This window comes from Sander lucioperca, chromosome 12 (genome assembly GCF_008315115.2).
Source record: "Sander lucioperca isolate FBNREF2018 chromosome 12, SLUC_FBN_1.2, whole genome shotgun sequence".
Taxonomy (NCBI): domain Eukaryota; kingdom Metazoa; phylum Chordata; class Actinopteri; order Perciformes; family Percidae; genus Sander; species Sander lucioperca.
This window is the reverse complement of record NC_050184.1, coordinates 9,494,943-9,510,983: the sequence shown is the minus strand read 5'-3', so window position 1 is coordinate 9,510,983 and position 16,041 is coordinate 9,494,943. Positions and strand designations below refer to the sequence as shown.

At 39.5% G+C, this 16,041-nt stretch overlaps 1 protein-coding gene across 2 annotated transcripts in view; it reads right to left on the bottom strand.

The window, feature by feature from the left end:
* Positions 1-358: 358 nt before the first annotated feature.
* Positions 359-16,041, bottom strand: part of sema3bl (sema domain, immunoglobulin domain (Ig), short basic domain, secreted, (semaphorin) 3bl) — a 69,182-nt gene continuing 53,499 nt past the window's right edge. The window contains exons 8-16 of one of the 2 annotated variants that reach the window (XM_031286434.2): positions 14,842-14,956; positions 14,578-14,647; positions 14,037-14,181; positions 9,549-9,780; positions 9,351-9,442; positions 9,017-9,058; positions 8,686-8,911; positions 6,089-6,219; positions 359-4,670 (exon numbers count right to left, since the gene is read on the bottom strand). In XM_031286434.2, coding sequence (XP_031142294.1) covers positions 4,158-4,670; positions 6,089-6,219; positions 8,686-8,911; positions 9,017-9,058; positions 9,351-9,442; positions 9,549-9,780; positions 14,037-14,181; positions 14,578-14,647; positions 14,842-14,956 — 1,566 coding nt within the window. In that variant the 3' untranslated portion in view covers positions 359-4,157. The remainder of the gene's footprint in view (positions 4,671-6,088; positions 6,220-8,685; positions 8,912-9,016; positions 9,059-9,350; positions 9,443-9,548; positions 9,781-14,036; positions 14,182-14,577; positions 14,648-14,841; positions 14,957-16,041) is intronic. The other variant, XM_031286435.2, reaches the window with a different exon arrangement.

Here is a 16,041-nt window from a genome sequence, read left to right as displayed (position 1 = left end):
CACACACACACACACACACACACACACACACACACACACACACACACACACACACACACAATAAATGAAAGCAGACATGGAAAATAAAGCCTCTAAAGTCTATTTAACCCTAACATTAAATGACAAACCACTTTGTTTCAGGTGTGCAGTCTGCAGGTTGTTGATTCAGTATTAAATAGAGCATGACTTTGTTTGAGTGAAGTAAAAGCTATAGTTTATAAAAGTGGCCTGCTGTTTTTCTGTGTTTATGTCACTGCCACAATTAGTCTTGTCCTGCCAAAACACTAAAAAAAGACTCCCTTTACCCCAAAAAACAAAAAGTCACATTCTATAAAACACCCAGACAGGGATCACCTCCTTTATGTTAGAAAATCAACTTTTAATGCTGTTAAATAGCATACAAGTACATAGCATGCATGGCAGAAAGACACTTAAATAAAACATAAATATGCATTTAAATTAGGCTCTGTCAGAGACCCCACAACCAGCACAGTTTTACAGTACAATAGAGGGACAGGTCACCAAGTTAATGTTCATATCTAATCGAAGGATCCTTACATTTTTTAGCCTAAATTCTACATTGAGCGTTGTTCAGTAAGAATTGTTTACTGCAGGGAAACCATGCTGGTTGAATCTTTCAAGTTCATGATGGCTATGTGCTTGAAAGACTGCTGACCTTCCAAATTCATGGGTGCCATAGTCCTGAGTAGCTAGATAAGACAGATGTTATGAATGTTTTAACTGCAGTGTCTACTCTCACAGTCTGAACTTGACTGAACCTCTTTGTCTGCTTAATATAGAGTAGCTGTTGAGGTCAGAGCATGTGCAGCCAAGTATTAATTATTGCACCTCCAATGAGGTGGAGCAACTAATCAGTGAAATCACCTGGTGTAGTTTGACTAGAGCAAAATCCTGTCCCAGTGTTACAAAAGGTATCACAATACATTGTACATACAGTGTTTGGGTCTTTGTTAAATGATAAATCCATCCAAGTGTTTTTACTAAAATACTGTAAAACACTACACTTAAACATTAAGGCAGAATAAGTGCTGTAATGTGTTTGAGATAACATTTTTAAGCTATTGACAAACTGCACTGAACTAGCTATAGAGAGTGGACAGATTAGGAGCAAGATAAAAATATAAATGTGAGATGCAAAACCAACACATACTTTGTACAACTGTTCAACAACTAAAATGCATCTGAAAACTTTACAAAGTGTGTGTTTAAACATGCACAGAAACTGACATTTAATCAGTCATGCCACATTTTTGTCAGCAACTAAAAATTCTATATTTGCAAAAATGCACAAATTACAAATTATTATTTTGTGTCAAGTCTCAAAACACTGTCCAGCTAAAAAAAAACAAAAAATGTGTCAGCATTTATTTTGGCGGTTTCACTATGACAGTTGCGGTAAAATGGAAACTTGTGTTTTTAGACAATTTTACACTTTAAGTTTACAATAATAGTAACACAGTTATACCTTAAACACCGTTTTTAATTTTCTGATGACAGTAATGCAGGGTCAGGATTTGGACTTACAGAAGCAGAGTGATACCACCACCACCACCACCAAAATATGACTTTATCATCTTTATAGACCAGAGCAGACCAGACAATGCAAAAACATGACAAGACAAAGAATACAAAAGTGACAATTTTATGAGAAAGGAACTTTTGAGGAGGATTTTTTTCAGGCTAAATCAAGATTTAACTTTCTTTTACCCTGCCAGCTGTCTCTTTGTTTCATGCATACCATCCTCCTGTCACATCATTTTCTTTCAGTTTAGATATACATCAAAATCAATATTTTTAAAGAAAACAGTGGTGTCTAATAGCCTGTCTCGCTATCCTCAAACTAAGAAAATAAACTTTGCTAGAGTAAAATGTGTGCTTAAGTGTGCTGTACAAACTGGGGGAAATGTATCACTTTTTGAAATACTCACTTCATACTGATGAAACAAATGGGTATTAATAGGTATTAGGACTTTTATAAATTGCAAATACAGCCTTCACAAGATGCTTATAGTACCTTATTTTTTTTTAAATCTCTCTCTCCTTTCTTCTCCCCATGTTCACTCCTCTTTTTTTATTTGCCCTCTCAGAAGCTATTCACACGCCATGAAGGTTACATAAAGGTTACCAAGTTCACTGGTGTTAATGTTGTTTCCTGGCTAATTTTAAACAGCGATAGGGCTCCCAGAATATCTATACCATCTTCCATATGTACACATGTTATAGGGATTTCACCCTCCATATTGGAGCTTCTCAGTTCTTTGGCAACAACAGGCTATTTGTGAACAGCTGATTGGCGTTTTTTAAAGGTGTTTAGCTGTCTTCAAATTAATCCAATAAACATACAACACTTTAGTACAGTTTTTAATTGGAAACTGATGATTTCACCACTTGACCACCAACGTATGATTGATTCCAGAACAAATAATAGAACAGATAATATCAGCTTGGATTTCTTATGTACACAGTCACCTAAACTGAAGCTTGGCATTCATTCTCCTCAGCCTGCAGTTTGTCTTCCTTGACCTCCACTCCTTAAGGTTATAATGCTCACATCTCACCCTATCCAATGCCCTGTTTCTTTATCTGTTTTCAACCCTCCATTCTCTCACCCGTGGAAGGAAAACCTTCTTTGGATTCAGTTAACGTAAAAGATTATATTTTAACCACACAACTGAAGACATTAACAATGTGTATGTGTTCAAACCATGAACCGTCATAAAACCAGTGTTTACAAAGCAAAAAACAGAAGTGGAGTCGGCCATTACAGCTGACCCCTTCTATTGTTCCCTCTATTGTCACTGGAGAGCTACAGCACACAGAGGAACTGTGGGAAAATGAGTTTAGTGGATGATTGTAGTGTGTGAGGAGAGGCTACGACAGAGAGGTCGGGTGATGTAATTTCTACTTTTAATGGATGATTTTTGATTGTTGGTCGGGAAAAAAAGCACTTTGAAGATGTCACCTTGTTAAAGTCACAGACTTAGATTTTCATTGAGTTGAGAAAAGGATTCCCATGGAAGCAAATATCGAGGCCATTAGGTACATTCCAGGAGACGGTATGGTTTGTGCCCAGAAGCATGAAAGTAAGAGGAATCTTGATCTGTAGCTGGTGTTTAATGGAAAATTCAACCCACAGCAGTAAAAATAAAGCAATGTGCCTTTAATCTGTTGAACCATCAACAGTCGTCTCATGGTAGCTTCCAGTTTGAGCTAGTTGAGCTTATGCATTCAGTGTAATGGGTGAGTGGGATCTCAGTTTATGTAAGAGGCTGTTTGTGTGCATGTACAGTAGCGAGATCAGATACAGTAGGTGTCTAAGCCCGGTTGCATTAGTTGCATATGGTTCTTATAAATACACTGCAAACTCAGTTATGTCTCGAGCTGAAGTCGCATATGAATATTTAATTTGTTTTTTAAATGCCAAGTGCAGAGCAAGGCAAGAAACATGGACCATTAAATACATATAATAAAGTGAGAAGGAGATGGATCCAGTGACTGCATTGTGTGAAATGTGACAAAAACAAATGGAAAGTATGTGTCTATGTGTGCCAGAGCTGCACTTGACAAACTTGCTATTTTGTGGTCCAAAGATGCAAAAAGCCCCTCTCTTTTCGAAGTCCTAATTTGCCAAGAGCCAACACAAACTGTTCATCAAAGAGTCAGTCCACAGGCATGCATACGTTTTAGAAATCTGAGGTTTGTGAGGATTTTATGTGACTTGATGATTTTATGTGTCTGCCATTTTTAACCGTAAAAGTATATAAGAGTGTATTTGAAAGATTGTCTCTCATCTTCTCTTTATCAACATCATTACATCAGCAACAGAACCAGTTCAGTAGCAGTCTCTTTTGTGCTGTCTTTCCAGACAACCTTATGTCTTTTTTGAGCCAACCCCTAGCACCTGACCTACACATACACTGATAAAAACCACTCTGTTAGGTCTAATGGCCAAAGCAGATGCACTGTTCTGATCTACCTTATTCTTATAAATCCAGGTTCCAATGTTTCAACTATTAGGAGCTGATGCTGGTCTTGACTCTTTTACTGCCCAATTCATCTTGTCCTGTACTGTAATCTTTGTCCCTTTATACTTCGTTCATTTTCTCCTTCTTTATCCCCCGGTCGCTTTCTCTCCGTTACTCCTCCCATGCGCTGAGATCCCTTGGCGTCCGGTTACGTTCGCCAGAGCTCTTGCTACGTGCCTTCCTGGCGCTCTCCTGTGCTTGGCGGTATTTCTCCAGCATGCTCTTGTGTTTCCTCCTCAGCTTGTCGTTGCACCACATCCTCTCACAGTACTCCTCCACGTGTGGCAGGTTCGACGGCCCAATCAGCTGCATGATATCCTTGAACCATGTACGTGATTGGCCGATTTGGCTCGATGAGCCGCCCCTGCTGTATGCGCTACAAGGCATCCAGGCCCTGTAGCTTCCTGTGGACCGGTCTTTGAACGTGTCGGAGAGGCCAGCGGTGTCACGTGCCATGAGCTCGTCCACAGTCTCCCCCTGGAGGACTTCGAGAGTAAGGCGGGCCAGGGTCTGTGTGAAGCCATGCTCTCGAGAGTGGCAGATGTAGACGCCTTCGTCCTGGCGGAAGAGACGACGAAACAGAAGGCCCTGCTCTGTAGACATCACCCGTTCGTCCAGCTTTACCTGAGTGAGGCAGAGGGAGAATTTGTGTAACAGCATACGGTTAAGATTTTAAGACATGATGCAGAGAAAAAAAAATTAGGAATTGGGAGAAAAATCTGTGACATTTACTTGAATGATTCAGATTTCAGATTGGACTGTGATTGTGTAGTCACATTGCTGCAATGCAGTACAAAAAAAGGAAACAGATATATTTTACACGTTCAAGAATTATTAAAATTTCTTTTGCTAAGAATTTGTGAATGTTGTAAATGTGCATGTTGCATGTACAAGAAATTCGCTTTTGCAGTGTATATAAAAGTTCCAAAGCCTTGACTATAAATGCAAATATTTTATCATTAAGTGGATGAACAAGAAAGCAGTGAGAAAAAAGGGATTTAAAGCCATTTATGAGACTATGCATCTTTATCTTTCAAATTATTCTAATGGCAGATGTCTTTTTTGTAGAAAAATCCATGTGAAAATTGTGCTTTCAATGTTTTTCAGCCTATTCATCAGGCTGACGCCAACAAACTATAAAAAAGAAATCAGGAATATTTGGACAAAGAGCATGTAATCCACTTCATAGCATGAGAAAAGAAAGAGGGCGAACGGGGTACTATGTACTGTTTTCGCAGCTTGAATTGCAACAGCAAAAATGTACCATGAAATCCAGTCACTGTTAGTTTTGACTTTTTCTCTGCCTTTTTCTTTCCTCTCATTCTCCCTTTCTTTTCTTACCTACTTTCACCCCAAGTCTCTCCTCTATTCATTTATAACACTAGTTTCTCTATTTTCCCTACTTCCCCCGTCTTCAGATTCCATCCCTTTGCTTGTCGAACTATCCCTCTGTGCCAACACAAACATGGCAGCCTCGTCAGCTGGAGTAGCAGCCAAATGTTTATTTGCAAGGAAACGGAGAGGGGTGGTAATGCTTTAATACTTGAATGGCTGACCGAGGCACTCGGTTAAGCTCGGAGAAACATACCCTCAAACAAATGAATGTTTACTGTGGCTGAGGGCGTACGCAGAAACATAAGTATCTAAGTCCCTTTTTAAACGACTTTGTAACACTGTGTTTAAGTCATAGTGGCAGGTAGACATTGAGTTACACTTCAGCTTTCAGTGGCATGTGGTCAAGGTTTAAATTCACTGTTTATCCAAGAGAAAGAGTGGTTGTGCATTTTCCTTTGAAATATAACTGCTTAATTTCAACCATATGTCAAATGGCTGTCAAATGTGTCAACCATGTGCCAAATTCATGCACAAATCTCACTTTTAAAGGCATTTACTCCAGCAGTTAAAGGCAGTTACTCGGGCCACCATTGGCCCCTCATCTGTCTTTCAAGGCTCCCCACCTTCCTCCCATCATATAAGAAAGGGTGGCATTTTGTTATCTTTATCTTGATTTTGATCTGTTGGCTATTTACTTATCATCTTACCTCTTCCTTGCGGTCATCACGTTGGACGAGCCAGGAGACAGTAGCTTGTGGAGAGCGAGGAACACACTCCAGGAAGGAGCTGTTGTTCTCTGTCCCATACACCACCCTGTCTTCTGTCACATCTAGGTCTTCTGGTTTAGAGAGATGATTTGAAAGATTGTGAAAAAAATGAAAATGACGACTCCCTTTATGGGTAAGATCCTTTTTACAGACACCTATCGTATGTGTTAAATGTATGTAAGCATCCATCAAGTGAGCCTAAAGTTCTCTTGAGCAACACATTGAACCATGTGCATGTGAGACAGTTACACACATCCCCAACTAAAACAAGAAATGAAGACGTGTCAGTCAAGTTAAATCTCAAAAGAAAGTAAGGCAAAATTAATTTAAACGAATATCTCTGGAAATACCCTTTTTTGCTTTCTTGACGAGATTTAGATGGTAAGATCAATACCACTCTCAGTTAAATGCACATGCGATATGAAGCTGGAGCCAGTAGCTGGTTAGCTTAGCATAAAGACTGGAAACAGGTGGCCAGGCTCTGTCCAAAGGTAACAAAATACACCTAACTCACTTAATTAGTGAGTTATAAATGTGTTGGTAAGCAGATTTATTTTACCATTAGACAGAGCCAGGCTATCTTTTACCCCTGTTTGCAGCCTGTACAGACATGAGAGTGATAGCGGTCTTCTCATCTCACTCTCTGCAAGAAAGCAAAAAAGCATATTTCTCAAAACATCAATCCCAAATACGACCTACAATGTACTGTACACAAAGAAAGTTGCAATCTGAACTGCAAACCTCAGAAAATACAGATATAAGTGTGATATAATGATGATATGGAGACACAGTTAGTGAACCAGGCAGCATCTTTGCCTGTACCAGTGTTGTAGTCAAGACCACCTAAACCGAGACCAAGTCATTACCAAGACCAGAGTGTATCAAGACCAAGACAAGACCAAACAACTATAACATACAGTATTTACATAACTAGCTAATATGTATAGCTAATATTTGCTAAATCACTTTGGGTTAGGGGTGAAGAGATTTCTGAAGTTTTGGTACAGAGGCAGATTCATAACTTTAGCTAGCTAGCTTCGCTAGAGTCACTTACACTTAGCTTACATTTCTTTATGTTTCTTGAAATAAAATCCAGAGTCCTCTTCATCGAGACGAGACCAAGTAAAAATTTGAGAAAAATGAGGCAGAGACCTTCAAAAAGTGGTCTTGAGACCGGTTTTGAGTACTACAACACTGGCCTGTACCTTGTGAAAAGTTCACTGCCATGTGAGTACCCATTTATAATAAATCCCTAACAAATAGCTAACATTATTTCAGTCTTAGCAAAGAAAACACATGCCTCTGGGAGTTTTACTTCAACACCAACTTGACACCTTGGCACAATGAAACTGCATAAAATGTAGGTTCATTCACAGGCCTTGAGGGAGGCATATTTCATCACCTCAGCAACATACCTACAGTCAGGTGAGCAAACACATCCAACACATGCACACATCCTTTCTTCTCCCTCTCCACAGTCTCCTTTTTCTCCTTTTTGTCTGTCTTCACACTTTTCGTACCCTCACCTCCACATCTCTTTTATCCATTTTCTCCGACTCATTTGTCTTTCTACTTTTTGTTAGTTCTTACTTTTCATATGATCACTGATGGCTTAGATAACCTCAGTTTGAGCTTATATTTCAATCTTACAGCTTGCTCGCTCGCCCTCTCATCTCGCCCTAGAAATACATACAAGGATGTGTTTTACGTACATGCACTGAATGATGTAGTGTGTAAACAGACATATTATTGAGGAGTTAACATTTTCTGTCTAATATATACTGCACATCTGTCCCACACAGCTAGGATAAACTGCCAGACTACAAATCAGACTTCTCACATAAACACTCTTTCAACATGGCTTTTATCCTGAAAAAAAGGCTCAAAGGCATACTGTACACTGACCCTTACAAACACAAACACATACAATCTTCATTCAAACACAGGCTGGCACTTGTCCAATAGCATCTTCCCTTGGACGTCAGGTGTTTACAGACTCACAGACAGTAAACATAAGAGTGGAGTCTCACTGGTCTTCTTCCTATCCACAGCTAAATAGTTTAGAGTGAAGAGAGCACCACCCTTGTCTAGACCTACAAGACGAAATGCTTAGCTAAAAGAATTCAGAACATGACCTCAAAACCAGGACAATGAGCAGTTATAAAGAGGAAAATGTGCATTAATTGTAGTAAGTTCTCTATGAAAAGTGTCAGTTATCTAGGTGATAGAATATTTAGATTAAGATTGTTACCACTCAAGTTACAGCCAGCAGCCTGTTAGCAACCTTAGCTTAGCATACCCGTAAAGACTGGAAGCAGGAGGAAACACTTAACCTGGTTCACTAATTGTAAAGTTATATCTTTGTTTGTTTAATCTGTACAAAAGCCAAAGTGTAAAAACAAAAAGTTGCAGTTTAACAAGGGACTATTACCTCACCAGGGGCTGTCAGGGAAGTCACTGCACCCAACCAAGAAATAGTCCTGCATGAGGAACAAAGATGGTACAAAAGAAGGGTCTAAGTAGGTAGTCACACTTACCACTCAGATTCTGATCTACACACTGCAGCACGGGGTTTCCATGCCTGATGTCTTGTCTGCGGTAGCGTCGTTTGCTGTTGGGCGTGTACCGTGCGCACAATGATCCATCCCAGGCGCAGTAAGGGTCTCTGGCCAGGCAGCACTCGGCACATGCTTTCCCATAAGTCTCACAGCGATGCAGCTTCACCTGCGCCACACCTGCTGGAGAGCCCACATACAGGGCTTGCTGTTTAAAATCATAAGAGGAGAAAAAACGGCGTAAGCCATGATGCTGGTAAAACAGTTAATAGAAGGGAGCATTAATTTAGTAATTACAGTTATATTAACTTACCCTTTTCACGGATATGTCCATCGATGTAATTGGAGTTGGCACCTGCAATAATAAAAATATGTTGACCTTAGGTGTTTCACAATGTGTGAAAAGGCTTACAATTTAGATTTCAGAACAAAATGAGGAGGAAAAACTGTGATTAGGTTTTCTTTTAAGACATCTTTGTGGTTCCTTATATTTTGACTATAAAGAGGGTTTAAGAGACACAGTGAAAGAAATGTCATCTATAATGATGTATAGCCGCTTCTTCAAGATGGCCTAAAAAAACAATGATTTAGGAAGAAGCAGAGAATAGAGAAAATTAATAAAGACACCTGATGGAGTAAAAACCTACTTTGAAGACTTGCAGCTCCTCCAGTGTGACCTCCTCTGTTTCCAGGCTGTTTCCACTGTGCAGGGCAATTACCTTCAATACTGTGCCAACGTCTGAAAGACACAAACACACACTATAAGTGACAGAACTGGAACCTGTTCTCTGCCACAATATTCCAATTTCCCCAGAGGGCTGTATTCATATTCATACTCGTATTACCTGTGCCGATGAACATGACGTCATACAGCCCGTCCTCTGCCTCGACCCGGTCCACCACGATTTGCTTCAGCTTGTAAGGAATGTTGGCCTTAACAAGCACAGGCTGGCGCAGAGCGGGATACACCGGCCGCCACATCAATGGGTGACTGCGGGCAAACTGCAACACTGAATCAGGGAAGTCCTTTGTGCTGCCAAACTCTCTGCCTGGCTGGTTGGTGATTTTACTAGGGCACTGGAGGGGCAGAGGGAGAGATGAGAAAGCTAGACAAACAGAAGCAAGACAGAAGAAAGTAAAGCTCTGGGCATTTTCCACCATGACTCTACATTCCCACCATTATCCTTCACTGGAGGTGGGTTTTCCAAGAAAATGTGGCCTAATTAAGGTTTTAAAGACTTCTCAAAGAACCCTCATTAGCAGTTTTACTGTGCCTGAAAACTTTGGATGACAGTTCAAAACCACAGTTGTAAAGTTATGTGTTTGGAAACAGCTCTATAGAAGCAGAGTTAGTTAAAATCAGCCCATTTGTGTCACTGTATGAGAAAAATGAATGTGCTGGTACTTGGCTGAGACACTGTATCACTCAAATAATTTAGAGGGCTGAACAATGTCCAAATAAAGACATGTATGCGAACCATATGACCGTTGGGTTTGCTCATTCTGATAAGCAATTCGTTGCAAAGAAGCCAAAGTTTTGTGAATTAAGATCAATGACTGCAGCAGTGGAGAGAGAGGGCAGACTTGACCTTTGCAGAGTTACTGCCCGGGCTCACAAGACTCCAATCTAGTCTTTTGGGGTTGATATTAAGAGAGTCACATGGAAATAAACCAGGGAGCTGCAAGATCAGATTAGCTGCTCTGGTGAATGATACTTTCACTCAAGATTTGAAATACTTTGAAACTACCTAAGAGCCTAAGAAGCAAACAAACTGATCATTTCATGAAGGGGGCGGTTGGGAAGACAGAGGGATGTGGATGAAAGAAGCAAAGTGAAACAGAAACAGTGACTGACTAAAATGAAAGCATATGTCAAAGTCATTAGTTGACAAATATCACAAATTAAGTCTGAGAGAACAGGTTGAATTTAACTGAGACAGAGTCTCTTATACAGACGAGATTCTTGAGAGAGCAGTTATAGGTATTTATAGGTATTTGTATAAATCTCATTGCCTGATATTGGTGTCCCAGACTGTACTACCATATGGTAGAAATATTGTTACTTTTGCTTATCACAACAGAAACCGATCCACACAATAGCTCTGTAATGGTCTGGATTAAATTTCAGAGGGGGGAAATAAACTGTGCGGGGACGTTGGACTCAAATCTGCACAAACGATTGATAATAGTACGTTCCTCTGAGTATGGCTTACTAAATGGTGTCAATTACAATTTATTGCAGAAGGTGTGGAATGTGTAAGAAAATCCAACCTCAATACTCCAACTTGCTAACTACAAATGCTTCGTAAAAAATGTACATGCCTTTACAGTATGAGATTTTACAAAAAGTAGCATATGAATTGTGATGGTTGTGTATAATTCAAAATGGGTTCCAAGCATAACTTTATCTAACTCGAGTAAGCTGTATGCTAAAATCAACATAATTGTTACTTTTACACACAGAAACAAAACAACATAATCTTTTGCACTTTCCTTTTGGAACTTAAGGGACTATGTTTCTTCAACATTTAAGATTTCCTGACCACTCAATGCAACATTCTTGATATGCCAGTGTTTTAAACTGCTCTCTAAACTACTCTGCATCTGTTTGCACAGTGCATAAAACCTAAACTGGAACAGCTCCAAAATCTCTTGTCAACTCATCCAAACTTTGCTGCATCAGGCCGACTGCTTTCCATCTCCAACTGAGAGCCAAGTGAGGATTAATGAGAGAGAGAGAGAGAAGAGGTGAGCATATTTGGCAGACTTCTATTCACGTCCATTATTAGTGTGTATTTGAGCATGATTGCACGTATGTGTGTTAAGCACAGTATGCATTGTATGTAAGCCCTTTTGTATTGCATTTGGGAAATTGCTCCATTATAACAAACAGACCCAGCAGAGGAAAGAGAGATTAGTTGAGGTTCAAATCCTGGAAAATGACTTTCTTCATGCCTATATCAATCTCTCTAGTTGTGGTTTCACTCTTCTGCAAGCGTTCTGTGTCACAACACAAACACAACAAAATCCATTTTTGGTAACACTTTATAATACAGCCTGCGATTTACAGTGTAATTTTGCTGTATGAATCAGGTACCAATTAAATACCCACTGGTTACTACTGGTACTTAAATGTAGGTTCAGTGGAAGAAAACAACACTATGACGAAAAAGGGAGTATGCCTGTATGTTAGACAGACATATAAATAGGTTAGCAGAAGCCTCTGTTTGAACTAAGAACATTAATTATATCCTGTAATATCTCAAACCAAAGAAGACAGTTGACAATCCCTAAACAGATAGTTGGGTTCTGACTCAATCAGGAAAGGATAGTTAAGTTCAACATCTAAAGCCTTTATGGTTGAAAGTATGACACTTCAAATTCAAGCCGAACTGTCAGTGCAGGCAGGAGGCAGAAAAATGTGCAGATGATGCTCTGATTATCGAGGTGACAGTATAATATAGTACTATTGATTTAAAACAGGCTGTGAAAGTAATTTTCATGTCAGAAATCAATCCAATAGAAATACCCAGGTAAATTAAATGCTGTATGGATCATAAAGGATAAAATCATTGTGATAGCAACGCAGAAGCTTGATATTTAAGTATCAAACATGAGGCTTTTAGGTTGAAATTAGATGTCAGTGTGGATGACAGAAGCAGGCAGACAAATGCCTCACAAAATTCATTCCAGGTAGGATTACCATTAAAGCTCTAAAATCTAGACTATCCCATCATTCCCTCTATTACAGAATGAGTTCTGGCACACATTTAAACAATGTGAAGTAATATGTCGATCCAAGATAAATACCTAAGGAGGATAAATCCAACAATTCTCTCTCATATAAACTGAGCTTTTATTTTCCATTCCTGGGTGAGTAAGGAGACATGATGAATATTACACAGCATCAAGATGTAATATGTTACTAATGGAAAAGCCAGGGAAAAACAAAAGTTTAATGTTCTGTCTGGTGCCAGCAATACAGAAATCTAGGTCATAGAGAATATAGAGAATATAGTGAATATTTTAACTCCAGCTAATCTGTGCCTCTTCATCATCTTCACCTTTTTCCTCTCTTCCTCTACTTCTTCCTTCCCTCTCTCTCTCTCTTATACTCTCAGTTTCGGGCCAAGACATTCCTGTTAATCAGAGAGTCAGCGGAGTGAAACCACAGAGGTGTCTGCTCTGTTCTCACATTATTCATATTTCTTCTGCTTCCATACGCTCTCCTGCACTCTGGTAATGAGGTGGAAGTACCAGCGCAACGTGATCGTGTGTATGTGTGTTGCCTTACACGCGTGTGTTTGTGTGTATGAATTACAGTGATGTGGTTGAGAGAACATGACAGAGCTCCACTGAGAGTCAGGATGTAAACCAGGAGAAGGCTCTGTACTGTGTATAGTCACCACAGCTGCACTACCACATACAGTAGTTTAATTTACTCTCTATTCTAGCACACACAGTAGGCCTGAGTAACCACTTCATCTAAGAGGATGTGCCACTCACATTATGTCTTTAGAAAATCTAAGTTACTGGACTTTCTTGGACATGAACGTTCAGTTTTTGTTGAACCTGTTTTAGAGAGATGTTGATTCAACTGTATGATCATTTTGGGGGCTGCAGTTTGTTGTGCTGCTGCTGTGTTGTAAAATGAGCTTGAGCCTTCCTTTTTGTTATCAACAAAAATAGAATTGCTGTGTGAAATGAATGCATTAATCTGTTTCTCAGAGTCAGTTTCTTTGAGATATACATGTACATTTTTGAACAATTGATAAGTAGAGATTAAAATGAGCCTTTTGGCTGAATCTGGCACATTTACATGATATTACTGTAAATGAATGTGTTGTCCCTGACAGATAGATAGATAAATAAATAAAGTAAATTAATAAAAGTTGATTGAGTTATGTTTCTATGGTAATGTTTAGGTCAGCATTTAAAACAAATCTGAGGTTCTTGACCTGCTGAATATTATTTAAGAAACAGTGAATATGAGTTTGAATGTTTAATTTCATGTCTCTATTTTTTCGAACCTATGAAGTAAGTATCTTGTTCTTGTCTTTATTTAATTACCAACAAGGAAAAACATTCTGGACACAGTTTACCAGCTTGTTTATAGGTCTGAAATCAGCAGAGGCTAAAGAAATGTAAAACTGTGTGTCATCAGCATATGAAGAGTAGGACATCTTATGTTTCCTTATACTGTAATGTTGTCTTGTAAAATCATCTGGAAATATTGTGGTCATGGCAAGTACAATATGGTTAAGGTACAGTTAAGGTTGGGCAACCAAAACATTTGAGTACATTTAGAGTTAGAGGTGATATACTTTACTCACCACGCCTGGTCTTGGATAAGGGACCCTGCCTTCGTAGGCCCCCCACTGGTAGTCGGGGCCCTCTTTATGGGCAAAGGGTCCGTTGAAGGCTTCTCTGATGTCAGCCATACGGTAAACACACACGGCAAAACCCTGGAACACATTACTGTAGAGGAGAGAGGGGGGATATACAGTTGAATGTCCACCAATACCTTTATTATTCAGGTTTAATATTTGACATAAAATGTGGGAAGATCAGTTTAATTTGCAAGAAACATGACCTTGTAAGGAATTGTTGAAAATAAAGGCAAACATGAAGGTACATATTTCTATGTTTTAACTATGTGCATCAATGATGGTCATACAGCCTAACAGCAACAACAATTTCATTAGTTGTAAGTCAGTGAAATCACACAATTAAACCATCATCACTTGAGTAACAAACCAGGCTGAACACCCAGCATCACTGATGGGCGTGCTCTGGTGCACTTGTAGCCACACTCAACAGTGATGTCATTGTGTACTGTATATACACAGAGTATGAAGCTTCATGGTTATTCACCTGATGGAGCTGAAGATCGCATAGACATCTGGGTTCCTCTCATCCTTGGTCCGCAGCAGAAAAATATCCTCTGTTGTATATAAAAAAACAATGCCATCCAGTATGTGTGTTACATACACTATAATGTGGGAATGTGTGCTTGTATGCCTTTTGTTTGTGGAAGAGGACAAGTGTGTGTAAATAGTCTGTGTGCATATCTGTGGCACGCTGCTGCATGTGTTCAGGGACATAAGCTTTGTTCAAAAAAGTTTGTGTGTATCTCACCCAGTTGGTTAAAGTGTGTGTCGATTCCGTGAGGTCCAGGTACAGAGCAGACCAGTCTGGCTTTGATGAAGGTACTCCACTTGTTCACCAGCACTCTCTGACCTCCAACATCATTCTACCAGAAAAGACAGTAAACACAATGAAACAGAGCTGCCTATTCATTTCCAAGTACACAATGTTACTGTTATGGCTCTGTACTCCAGCACACTGGATTTGGATTTAAACATTGAGGTTACATCAGCTTTAAGGTTGAAGTGGGTGAAACAGTGCCGGACTTGTACATTGTCCCCCAATTTTAGGACAATATACAGTATCAGGATATTGAGCTTAAACTTACAGATAAGGCAATGACGTTTTTTGAGGCAACAGTGGCAGTGGAAGTACTGGTTTTTACTCTTTTGAAGATGTTTGCACAGTCTTTTGTCATTTACAGAGAATAAATGTGTCGGGACCGAGAACTGTATGCATGTGTGTGTATGTCCTTTACTGTCCCCTATTCATCAAAATTTAAAAAAACAAACATTTTCTATGTGTGAAAGTGTGCATGCATTGACGTTTGTGTGTGTGTGTGATGAGGATCAGCGGTGATAATGGGCTTCCTGGCAAGAAGCACCACATGGGAAGGGACGACAATTATTCAGATTCGCCTGAGGAAGAAAAAGAGGCTGAAGAGAAAATACTATAATACGCATAGGAAGAGAAAGAGGAGTAAGAGAGATGGAGATGAGAATGACAAACTAAGGGTGGGGATTTTGTCTGAGAAGTTTCTGCAAACTTTTCTGGCACAGTCAAACAGTCTCTAAGGAAATCCTGCAGCTGTGTGTGTGTGTGTGTGTGTGTGTGTGTGTGTTTGTATTCTTCTATGCATACCTATATTTGTGTATTGTGCACACAGCACACATTTGGTTTTCTAAGACAAATCAATGCGTGACAGAATGTGAGAGAGCGTGCAGATTGGGATCACAGTTGGCCAATTTGACAGCTGTGTGGGTTTTGGTAGGATAAAGAATTCATATGATGCTGAAAATCACGATGCCGTCACCACAAAAAGGTTTGGAACTGTCACAATAGCAGGATAAACCCATAAAACCATTACCTCCATGTCCTGGGAAGTTAACCCTGCAGACATATGTTACCATGTAGAAAAATACCCCTACATTTAAATTACTGTCTCTTTCTTGCTCACCTTTTCACCATATG